We start from the raw sequence: 12994 nt of genomic DNA on the forward strand, positions 1-12994 counted from the left end.
GTCATCAGGTGAGGGAGACACACAACTGTGATGCCCGTCTTGTAATAACAGACAAGGCTTCTGAAGTAGTCACAATATACGAGGCATGGTTTTAAGCATTTTACATGTAACTCACTTGATTCTCACAACTACTCTGAGGTAGATTTTGCAAGGCTGTGTGGCTGAGAAGTGGTTTGGTAAAGCCAAACAAAATCTGCTATGGGAATCTACAGGAGTGAGTCAACCTCAAACTGGAGGAAGGTAGAAGGGGAGTGTGAGGACTGAGGGGCGGGTTCCGCGGAAGTGGGGGCTGGGAGGCTTTAGGCAGGGCAGTGGCCTGAGTAGAAAGATGACTCCAGTAGCAACGCCAAGGATGGACTGGAAGGAAGCCCAGCTGAAGGGAGGGAATGGCAGCAAGGCGGCTGGTGCTGCTATTAGGCCAGAAACAACACAGGCTCGAATTCAGCTAGTAGCAGCAGGGAGGAATAATGGAAAATGTTATCAACAGGGGTGGGAAGGATAACCCTTGTGGAGGTAGTAAATAGATAAGACCACATGAGAAAACATCAACCAGTGCACATCTTTAGAAAATGGTCACGAGCAATTCTCACACCGTAACAGAAAGTTACAATGGCTCTCCTTTAAGATAACTGAGATACAAACAGCCACCTGGAGAATTCCCATGTCCCTCCAGCATTACCCTCTCTCAAAGGTTTCACGAAGTGCCAATGCACAAAAGAACCCCAATTCCTGTTCTTCCAGGAACAGGGAGAACAGAGTCTGGGAGAGAGCGGAGTCCACAGAGACTCCAGCCCTGTTCACGCCTGATTTCTCAGCGGATCTTTCCCCTGTAATGGGCAGGAAGGGCACCATTTACGTGGACCACACAACTGTTAGTACTTTTCCTGTTTATCTTACTGGGTTTCTGAAGATCACATAGCTAAAAAGTGCTAGCATTTTATAAACCGTAAAACAAAACGAAAAGGATTGTTAGGCTGGGTGTGGTGGCTCACGCCTGTAGTCCCAGCACTTTGGGAGGCCGAGGTGAGTGGATCACGAGGTCAGGAGACAGAGACCATCCTGGCTAACACAGTGAAACACTATCTCCACTAAAAATACAAAAACTTAGTCAGGTGTGGTTGCACGTGCCTGTAGTCCCAGCTACCCGGGAGGCTGAGGCAGGAGAATCTCTTGAACCCAGGAGGCAGAGGTTGCAGTGAGCTGAGATCACAACACTGCATTCCAGCTTCGGCAACAGCCAGACTGTCTCAAAAAAAAAGAAAGAAAAGGATTGTTTACTAATTTTGTGAGTCATTTGCACTCAACAAAGAATTCTGTTCCTGGATGAAAGTTATGTACACAGGTCCTACTATGTGTACTGTTGTTGAACTGTCAAAGTGAGCATTTCTGTCTGAGCCCCCATTTAAAACAGGCTACAGAACATTTATTTGGTGTAATATTTTCTTGCTATGTCCTAAGGCAACTTTCTCAACAGAGGGTCTCTAGATGTCAAGAATGGTCAAAGGCCAAGTCATTTGAGCTGGCCCTTTACTAGGGGTGTGTGTGGGGTACTGAGCCTAATTTTTAGGATCTCTGGTAAATGAGACACTCACTTACCAAATGACTTCCAGCCAAAGGCAGCCAGAAATGTTAGTCATGGAAACAATTAGGCAGGTGTGGAAGAAAGGGCATGGTTAGATTAAGTGAGGAAGCCTTGCAAAATGATGCTAATGCCAGCTCCACTCTCTTATCTACAAAATAGATAGGTATAAAATTTTTAATTTTGCAGCAAAATCCAAGTAAATGAATTAGAATTTAAGAAAACAACAACAAAACAGCTTTCCCTTTGGACTGACTTTCTAAGATTGAATATGCCCTGTGTTAGTTTTTCTTTTTTTTTTTTTTTGAGACGGAGTCTGGCTCTGTCGCCCAGGCTGGAGTGCAGTGGCCGGATCTCAGCTCACTGCAAGCTCCGCCTCCCGGGTTTATGCCATTCTCCTGCCTCAGCCTCCCGAGTAGCTGGGACTACAGGCGCCCGCCACCTCGCCCGGCTAGTTTTTTGTATTTTTTTAGTAGAGACGGGGTTTCACCGTGTTAGCCAGGATGGTCTCGATCTCCTGACCTCGTGATCCGCCCGTCTCGGCCTCCCAAAGTGCTGGGATTACAGGCTTGAGCCACCGCGCCCGGCCCTGTTAGTTTTTCTATCTGTATAGAAGTTTACTCCCCCAAAAAAGAATTACATTAAATTTTGGGGTTTGATGTTACAAGCAAGTTCTCCCCCTTTAAACTTTTGGTATCTCTGTAGATTTTGTTAATTTTCTGAAGTTTAGTTCTCAGAACCAAAATTCCCGTTCAAAAGAGAAAAAGCCCAAACTATTAATTTCTGCTCTATCAGTTGAGGAGATACACATCTTTGGTCATTACTTTTAGTATCATTCTCTGAAAGGAATCTTTCTGGTACACAATTTATACACAAGTATGCAAAGTCAACTGACAGGTTCTCACTCTGTCACCTGGGCTTGAGTGCAGTGGTGCAGTCTCAGCTCACTGCAGTCTTGACCTTCCAGGTTCAAGCAATTCTCCCGCCTTAGCCTCCTGAGTAGCTGGGACTACAGGTGCATGCCACAGGCCCAGCTTTTTTTTTTGTAGAGACGACGTCTCCTTATGTTGTCCAGGCTGGTCTTGAACTCCTGTGCTCAAGTGATTCTCCTCCCTCAGCCTTCCAAAGTGCTGGGATTACAGCTGTGGGCCACCATGGCTGGCAAGGATATATCTGTTTTGAATTCTTCATTCTGCACTTATATACATCATCTGTAGTCAAGGCTACTGAAGAACTCAACATTTTCTAACCTTGAATGATTTGGCAAATTGTTAAAAATGCTCAACATACTGGAATGAAAGAGTATGCTTCTTAAAATTTACCCTCTTCCTCTCTGAACTTAATTCTAAAATGATCCAGGTAGCTTGAGGTCAATAAAATAATTTTCTTTGCCTGTTACTGTCATTCTAAAGACCAGTATTGTCAAAATCCACATCAATGAATCTAAAGTTAGAAAACTTTTCCTTCCTCAGGATCTCATGGACTCATTACCTATGTAATGAGCTGTTTTCCCCTGTTAGGTACCTGCTTTTCACTCCCTGGTTGTAAGATATCATCGAAATGGCACCAACTGGTCTCTAGTCAATAAAATACGACTTCAGAAAGAATCAGAGCAACTCTGAAAGATGCAACCCACCCATTAGTACCCAGCTTTATACAAGAACCTGATTCAATAGCTCTAGGATTGGATGACTTCGTCTAACTAGCTGCCTTTATACTCTCCTTCCAAGTTGGGGTATGGTGTTTTTGAGTTCTTTGCACTTAAGCTCTACTTCACCAAAAATTGACATGTGCTGTCTAATGTAACCCTCTCTACTCTGTGTACTCTAAGTAGATAATTATTTAAGTAATGAATTACTCTGATGCCTTTTCTCACTCACATGACCTCAGCCAACACCACCGCCCAGCAAACAATAAATAACAACAGCAGGAAGTTTTATTCCATAAAGCATAAGATATTTTAATGAGAAAACGAAAACAAAACCAAACCTTAGTCTCATGTTTCTATCTAAAGACACTCAAAACTAGTTTTTCCCTGCCCATCCCTTTCCTAACTGCAACTTTATGTGTGACCATGTAATAAAGGCCAGTTTAAAGAATTTTTTTTTTTTTAAAAAAAGTTTAAACCTTTTTTAAAAAGATTAAACAATCAGGCTAGCAAAAAGGTACTCAATACATATTTTCCTTATATCAAACAAGCTAATTTCAGTACAATATAACTATACAGAATATATACAATACACTTATGTTCACAAAGCAAACACTATAGGCTCAGAACAGATTTGAAAAAACATGATATTCACATTGATTACAGTAACTCTAAAAATGATTGTAACGTTGAAACGGCACTTAGTTTACAAAAAAGGTCACAAAAATATATATATATATATATATGTAGTCACCAAGAACTATGGTTCCTGTAAAATACTAATAGCCAGATACTAGTATATAAAATGTGAAGTTCTGACATTGTATACATTTTTTGGAAATAAAACAAAATCCAAAACCATTTCTGTTATTGTCAAAAGTCAAACATGCCAAGTAATTTAGCTATGGCCAGTGTCACCAAGTAAAGCCATACTTGAATGAGATGACGACTGGATACAAAGCTGGTGAACTGGGGACTGGCACAGTTAAGAGTTGTACTAATTCTAGGAAGGGGTAGAAGACATAAAAACACCCATCTATGTAATTTAATTCACATTTTCTCCCCTGCATCACCTTCCCTTGAGAGTTTCACAAAATACCAGTGCCCAGAAAGAATCATAATGCTGTAACTGGCAGGGTAACAAAGTACCCGCCCCCCCTCGACTTCCTTGCTGCAGGGCTACAGGCAAATATTAAAGCATGCATCAGCTACACAAAGCCATCAGTCACCCAGCTGGAAGACCATGTGTACAGTTTCTGCCTAGGCTGGCTGCACTAGGAAGTACTCCAGTTTTTAAATGGAGCCAGATTTATGTTAGCCCTGTAAAATATTGAGCTACTGTAGCAGCAAATATGAAATTACAGAACAAAAACAAAATTTTATTTAAAAATTTGTTACATCAAAATTTTCTTCCTTCAAACCTGTGTCCTTTAACCAAACAACAGCTTCTTCTATCACTTAATTCTGGTCTATTACCTCAATCTGACTTTCTCATTATGCTTCTCTGGAAAAAAGACACTTCTATATCCTGGAGATTAAATTTACTCTTAAAAATGGAAATACAGGAATTTTAAAGTAAAAAAAAAGTCTGTTGTAAAAGTTCTTTCACAAATATATATATTTAAATATTAAAATAGGCTACCTAGGATTTTTATAAAATGGCTTTTGAAAAGATAGTAGAGGCACAAAGAAGCCATATACTATCCTCCAAGTTGGACATAAGGTGCCACAAGGGTGCCCTACAAAGAGGCAGGCAATCTCTATCTGATGCAACAGGAGGCACCAGTAACAACAGAAACATTAAATATATTATTGGGAACTTGGACCAAAACCAAATTTTACTCTATTAGGGACTGTTGCTTTTTTAAAAAATACCTTGAGATATAAGCATTAGAAGTCATCACTTTGTACAAGAAAGAAAATGAATAAACTTTATGATCTTACTCCTTCCAAATACCTGATGTCATTCATGTCAGGTACCTGAAAGATGAAAAGCAGTGCAACTTTCAAAACTTTAATGGACTACTCTCAGTATGAGAGACTTCACATAGCATCTGTCAACTTGAAAATTAAATTGGTAACTGAAATAAAAAATCTCCTAGAGAAAACACACATAACCTAATCCTAGAAAAGGCTCTCTTTAGAAAGCAGGTGTTTCCAAGAACTGCAGGAAAGGCTTCCCATCTTGAACAGAGCTTCCACTAATACCAAGGGAAACAACGTGTAAAGGAGAGACGACAGGGCTCCCTTAAAGCAGGAAGATTTCTCCTTCCTCAGCAGGTGATGTACTTTGGTAACCTCAACATTCATTTATGGGATGATTTTTAATCTGTTTTATTGAATAATGAAATCTAAATACGGCTAGATTGGCATTTGGGAAAACAAGGGCAATTTAATAAAAGTCATGACACTGGAGCTCCTCAACCCACTAGGCACCCATTTTATCAGTATGTCATCACAACTGTGCCCAGGACTTTACGCTTAATCAGCAAAATCAGTCAACTTAAAAGAGAAAGGAAATAATAAAAGAATTTGACTTTATAAACCAGATACTTTGAACAAAAATTAAAAATTTTAAAGTTAAAAAAATTTTTGTTTTTAATCCATAGTCGTTAAGTTCTTTGTAAACTATTATGCGCGTAGAAACCTTGGTATTAGTTGGAACCGGCCTGGGTCTTATACAGTGGGGGTTTACTTAAGTAAAAGTAGCATGAACACTTCAAAGGCAATCTCAATTTTTCAGATACTGCCAAACCGAGATACCAATAACATCTGAAATCTTTGCAGAGACTATTTATAAAAACATGGAACTGTTTTTATTTTCCTGTCATAAAAATATAATCATGACAGAGTGGAAATGTCTCGTATTAGTTTAGTAAAAAGTTAAAAAAAGGTATGACTACTGACGGTAGGGGTGCTACCAGTGTTCATCCCGTAACTGACATAGGCTTCACCCCCCATAAATATTACAACATCTCAACTTATCGATCGTCTAAAATGAGACACCCAGAGAGCAACTGTTCCTTAGTTGGGCCTGGGACTGAATCAATTCCACTTCATTGTTTAATCTGAACCATTATTGCTTTTGGCGAATTCATCTTGCTGAGGACTTTCCAAATAAAAACACTCTGTCAAGCAAAAACGACACTGACAGGTAAAAATGGGTATAGGCAAAATAAGGAACGACTTAATTTAAATGTTCATGATTTGAGTTTAAAGCCTGTGGGAGTGTGCTTAATATTCCTCACAGACATGTTTGCCACCATAGAGCTTCCTTGTTACCCCAATTTTGTTTCACTGCTTCAGAAAAGAAAATTTAGCTTTTATACATTCATCTCTCAATAACTTTCAAAATCTAAATATATTACAAATAAAGCATCTTACATCAATAACTTACAGTGAAAACTACATTTATTTATTACCTTTTGGCAACTTTGGGTCTGTTTCTTCTAACTGTAAACTTCACACTAGTTTTTTGTTTTTCCCAGTTAGTATTAATATTCAGAAAATTTTTAATTCTCATTCACTTGGATGTATATTTCAGAATTACAACTTCATACTTTGCAGATGAGTGAAACAAAGTACCATATGAAAGTTTCTAATTCTTTTGTTCATCAATTCCACAAATCTCAAACTTCTTTCAGCTAAAATATTAAAATTTTAGGATTCACTCAAGTAATAAGAATAATTCTCTGTGTGTTACAGAATTGCCACTACATTATACAGTAATGTATTTTTCAAGGACTATTAAAGCTAAAAGGGACTAAAACATAATCTGAGAATCTTCAAGATAAAAATGGATAAAATAGATAACTGGCCTCTATTTAGATTAAGAGAATAAAAGAAGAAATAAAGAAATATTTAATACAGCTTCCAAAGGCTCCCAAGGGAACCATTTATAAACTGGGAGAGTCTCCTGAACTAGCCTTAGTTAGAAGGTAACTGAGTTACCAATAATTATGGACTTTAGATGTGTTAACTAGTCTATTTCATTTGGTAAAGTATTTTAACAAGATGAAAGGTTTTTCTTTTTGCTAGTTTTAAATTAATAACAAAGGGCATGTCTCATAACAAGGGACCTAATTACTGTAAGCCAGAATGGTTGCTGAAATGTCAAAATGTAAGATTGAATGAAGCTATTTAAATATTTTAGTATATTTTGTCTTACTGAAATTGAGAACTTAAAAAAACCGGCAATGTAACTAAATGCATAATTACTTGAAATAAAAAAATTACTTGAAATTCAAATTGAGAAAAATCCACTTAAATATATTTGTGGGTGATAATCTCCATCTGCATCCATTTATATAAAACTTAAAATACCAAAAAATAAAGACCAATATTAATCCCTTTGTTTCTGAATTAGATGAAATCACTGACATGCTAGATGCTTCCACTATGAGAATATACCCTTTAAACATGAGAAGAACAACTGCAGGAGATTTAACATCCATTATCATGGGTGAATATCTTTTTGTTTACTTCTAAAGTACATCACACCTATTTGGTAGTTAAAAAACTGAAAATAAAAGCTTTTCTTGTATAAAATGTTTGGTTTTAAAAAGGCAATTTATTCTGCATTCTGAAATTTAAGCCCTTTAGATACCACAAAGTTACCCTCCTGGCTTTAAGAAAGATAGCTACGTTTAAGTACTCTAAACTGGAATATTTATGTTTAATTATACTGGTAACTTCTAATGAATGGGATAATGTAACTGGCTATCTCTTTGCAATATTTTCAATATGTCCTGGTAAAAATTATGCATTTAGGCATCCCTAAGATGAATCTGAAATAAATCTAAATACTACTATATATACAATTATCCCTTGCAAATCTGTTTCCTAAAACAGATCCATAAACAGATCCAATATCCTTGAAGCACATGTATCAAGAAAAATGTACCCTCACTGAAATAGAAAAAGGCCTTTGTTTGTATCATTTTATGGTACATTCTGGTTAGTTACTGGTATTGATAAGATCTGGGCAGCAGATAACTAACCAGATATGAATTTTCACAGTATATTCAGATTTCCCATAAAACTTGGCAATTTGTAATTACCAGTGAAAATCTCAAGTTTCTACTTGGGAAGGAACACCCAGTGACGGGTAATCCTTCATTCTGAGAACACAGAGTATCTCAGAGCTACCAAAACTGTGCTTGGATCTCTTAATGTGAAGTTTTCAGGGTCAGGGATGTACTAAAAAAACACTTTTAACCAATAAATCTGCAAACCATTCTTATACATTTCTTTATTCTTATTTCTTTCCTCTTGCTCTTTCAAAAACAAAAAAAAACCTCTTGGAACTAAGGGTAACAATGATTCCTGGTGATAATTTTACCTATTCTTGTCAATCCAGATTTTAGAATTAATTTTGAGATTTATCTATTGGTAGGCCTAACAGTTTTTAAAGACCACAACGTGACATTAAAATTCCTGACCTCTCCAGCGGAGACACAGCATTACTATATGAAGTATTCTAGTCTGCTGCAGAAAGCAATTCAACCCGATCAGTGAAGAAGCATAACAGTGGCAGCCTATCATAACCTGGGTATGCTGGTTCTCCTGAAGAGAACACACCTCTGCTTGGGAGCACATGGGTAAAAACAAGTTCATGAGTGAGGTAAAGAACTGAAAACAAGTTAAGGACTGCAGAATATAGGCAGAGACAGAGAATCCTAACCTAAAACAGTTCTAAGGAATTTAATTTACTTTTCCTTTCTTCACATGTTTTTGGGGAAAAAATTACAGAATTAGCCAATCTAAAAAAATGAAACAAATCACTATAATTAAAAATATATACATTTAGTATGGTCTAGCACCTGAACAAAATTCAGATCTTGTGTTTTGACTAAAGAACTGTATTTTCTGTCTCTTTTCTAATCAAATCAGGTGCTCTCATAATTATTAAACTTTGGGTATCTACACAGAAACTCATTCCAAAGTTCACTGTTTATGGACTTACAAATATTTAGGATCAGTATTAGAGACGCTTTAATGGCACCAGATGAAAAGTATACCTGTCTAGAGGATCATATAAATTTCAACTCCAGACCAGAAAAGTTTCACACTTTCAGCAGCAGAAATGGTAATATTCATTAGTTTAAGGTTTTCAGTTTCTCATTAGTCTTAACAATTTTCTTTTTTCTCCCAGATTTATGAGTCATAGATGAAAATCTTACAGTCTATATTCATCTTTTACATTGTTGCCTACATTATGTAAAAACGATAGTAACTGTTTTTAATAACTTTGCAATGTCTAAAAATACGTAGGGACAATGTATCGCTGTCATATGGGATTTAGTAAACAATCTAGTTGGGTTAAGAATGTAGCCTTGGCTGGTGCAGTGATCCCGGCAGTTTGGGAGGCCAGAGGAGGAGGATCACTTGGCCGAGGAGTTCAAGACCAGCCTGGGCACCATAGTGAAACCTCATCTCCACAAAAAATAAAAATGAAGTCAGCCAGGTGTGGTGGAGCATGCCTATAATCCTAGATACTCAAGAAGCTGAGACAGAATGGCCTGAGCCCAGGAGTTCGAAGCTGCAGTGAGCTATGACTTAGTCACTATACTGCAGCCTGGGCAACAGATGCCATCCTCTTAAAAAAAAAAAACAAAGAAGATGTAGCCTCAACCGAGAAGTCTTCATTATGTCCAAAAGAGCACAATGAAAACATCCCCAATAATACATAAACCTATCATAAAATATAGAATATCTCCAATATTTTTACTTTGTATGGCAGCACGCCAATATATGCAAGAGACCATATTGACTGGGCAAGGGGAAAACTGATTCGGGCAATGACATGGTCAGGCATTAACATTCAGAGACCAGGTAAACAGCAATTTTAATCAGAAAAGCAATATAAGAAGAATTCCTACGAAGCTGAGATTTACATACTTCATTCTCCGTTCCTGGTCATTTCATCCACAGCTTGACTGTTGTCAATCATGGTTCTTTGCCTTTGGAGTGGTACTATAAAGGTACAGAGAATGCCCATCTCAGTACCAAACTTTCACCATGAAAAATCACAACAGAAATGACAAAGCTTAAAATAAAAAAAGTGTGCCGGATTTCAGAAGTATATACCCTAATAATTTTTAAGAAAGCTTACCATAAATACTTCCAAAAACAACAGGCTTTACAAAATATTATACAATGTCCTGTGTATAAGCCGTAAGTATCTACTCAGGCCATTTGACAAGCTGTTTAGTAATTAGTTTCTCATGTACCCTCTCAACTGAGGAAGGTCAATAATCATCAGATTTCCTCTCTAGCTAATGGTCTGTTGTTAGCCTACTTTTAACAATGGAAGAAGAAACTGGTATAAGTTCTAAGTCAACCAGATCTCCTTAAGTCTCATAGTTTCTGTTTCAACATCATGTTATTGTGTACTTACAGAAGCAATCTCTCAGTTATGAAAAATAAAATCAGTTTCAGGGCTCAGCAAGTGAAAAGGGAAATACTTTCCCAATCTCTCCCTCCCTCCCACCCGGCTTTTTTTGTTTAAAAAATTAAATTAAATTTAAATGTACAAGACCAAGCACAGGCACTTTCCAAAAAACAAAACTGAAGCCAAATCACAAAATTACTCAATAGTTATAGAAGACAGCTCTGATTTTGGGGGGTCATCTCTGGTTGCCTCGGCACAAGCACTGGTCTTTGGCTGCTCTGGCACTTCTTCCTCTTTTTCTGCCAGCCCACCAAGAGACCCCAAGGGAAAAGTGCTTTCACAATTCTGGGTTGAGGAGACCTGTGAAATGACAGGCATTTGAACAGAGGAGTTGCTTTCAAAACCGTGTTCTCCAAGATCATATTGAACAAGGGTCTCTTCTTGTTCCTGGTTTAAGTAGTCCGGTACTAGGAAATCACTAGATAAGAGGCAAAGGACGAAATATGGCATTAATTTTCAAGCCAGTAATAGATAAGCAACAATAAAAAGTTCTGATTTATACAACAAAATTGGGACTTTTCATTTCACTAATTGTTCGGTGAAGATTAAAACTCAGGAACTTTCCACTTACAAACTTTGCTAAACATGAACCAAAACATCCATTAAAACCAAAATGGATCAATCTTCCCTACCACCAATACATCAGGTTATCACTTTCATTAGAACTTTGGACACCTTAACAGCCTTTCTTGTTCTATGCAGAGGAGTTTCCATATACAAAACAAATGTAGCATGCTCACTTCAACAAAGACCTTCTGAGCAATGCTTAACTTTTCTTGATTACACACTGAGAGAGACACATAACCTAGCTTTGTATTACTGAACTTGACACGGGTTAGTTAAGAAACTAAGTCCTTACGTATAAATGACCTGATACAAAATCTCCTCTAAAGTTGGGAAACGTACAAAGTAATTTATGTGCATCCTGCTATTACAATTGGTATATGAAAATACTAATAAATTATCTTTGAATCAGAATGTGGAAATGAATGCCCTGAGATTGGTTGTTAATCCTCAAAAAGTAATTATTGGTCCCCACAGGAAACACGGACAGTAAAATATACTAAAACAGTGGCTAATTTCCGTAAGTGTTGAGATCAGAAAACATTTTAAATTTCTTTATACTTTTCTGTATTTCCTAAATTTTCAACTTATAAGCATTTTTTGGTAATTGAAACTAAGTATGTGAAATAAGTCTTATCTTAGAGGCTTTATTTAGATCTTTATTACTGAACTAAAAATTTCATTATACCAGAATTGTCAATAATATATGTAATTAGACTTGATAAAGTTATAATTTTACTGTTCAGTATTAATAAAAAATTAAAATCTGCTCATCTGCAAAGCAATTTAGAATGCCCTATGTTGTGTTTTCTAAAAAGTCTTCAGGTGTCAGAGAGGAAGAGAGGAGACTGCAGGGCTCTGCACAGGGAAGATAAAGATAACATGAGTAGTTAACAGGAACACTATTTTAGTCCTGAACAAACTGTGTTTAATATGATATGTATAATCTAAGGTTTAGTGATATGGCAACCACACATTCAGAATTAGAGATGACTGCATTAAACAAAATGAATGTCTGGTTGAGGGGAAAAATAAAATCTATGCAGGAATAATTTGGAATTTGTTTAAAAATAAGGTTTTAAGTCAGGCATGGTGGCCCACACTTGTAGCCCCAGCAGGAAAATTGCTTGACCCCAGGAGTTTGAGACTGTAGTGCGCTACGATTGTGTCTATGAATAGCCACTGCACTTCAGCCTGGGCAACACTGCAAGACCCCGTCTATTCAATTAAAAAATAAAAAGGTTTTAAAAATAAAGGTGACTTAAAATGTAAAGATTTGGGCTGGGCATGGTGGCTCACGCCCGTAATCCCACAGCACTTTGGGAGGCCAAGGCAGGCGGATCACTTCAGGTCAGGGGTTCAAGATCAGACTGGCCAACATGATGAAACCCCATCTCTACTAAAAATACAAATATTAGCTGAGTGTATGGCGGGTGCCTGTAATCAATCCCATCTACTCAGGAGGCTGAGGTTGCAGTAAGTCAAAATTGTGCCACTGCATTCCAGCCTGGGTGACAGAGTAAGACTCTGTCTCCAAAAAAAAAAAAAAGAAAAGAAAAGAAAAAGATTTGTAAAAATTTCATTTAATTAGAAACTAAGGATTCCTGCGGAAGTACAATTCTTATAAACAATTTAAAACAACAGTTTTATATTGAGAGGAGGCCTTAGAAACCATCATTTAAAGCTTACATTTTATCTTTCTCTAAGTTTCAAGCTTTTTCATCTGTAAAGTGACACGTTTAATCAACAG

General features: G+C 37.2%; 1 protein-coding gene across 10 annotated transcripts in view; it reads right to left on the minus strand.

Annotated features, from left to right (window-relative positions):
* Window positions 1–12994, minus strand: part of ZBTB44 (zinc finger and BTB domain containing 44) — a 91919-nt gene that overhangs the window by 13822 nt on the left and 65103 nt on the right. For 4 of the 10 annotated variants that reach the window (XM_073022313.1, XM_073022321.1, XM_073022318.1 and 1 more), the window contains exons 6-7: window positions 10820–11098; window positions 3514–10202 (exon numbers count right to left, since the gene is read on the minus strand). The exons of 4 other annotated variants lie outside the window; for them this stretch is intronic. In XM_073022313.1, the coding sequence (XP_072878414.1) occupies window positions 10172–10202; window positions 10820–11098 (310 nt within the window). In that variant the 3' untranslated portion in view covers window positions 3514–10171. Of the gene's footprint in view, window positions 1–3513; window positions 10203–10819; window positions 11099–12994 lie in introns of those variants that run through there. 2 more of the 10 variants (XM_038004987.2, XM_038004988.2) reach the window with 2 other exon arrangements.

Source organism: Chlorocebus sabaeus, chromosome 1, assembly GCF_047675955.1.
Source record: "Chlorocebus sabaeus isolate Y175 chromosome 1, mChlSab1.0.hap1, whole genome shotgun sequence".
Lineage (NCBI taxonomy): Eukaryota > Metazoa > Chordata > Mammalia > Primates > Cercopithecidae > Chlorocebus > Chlorocebus sabaeus.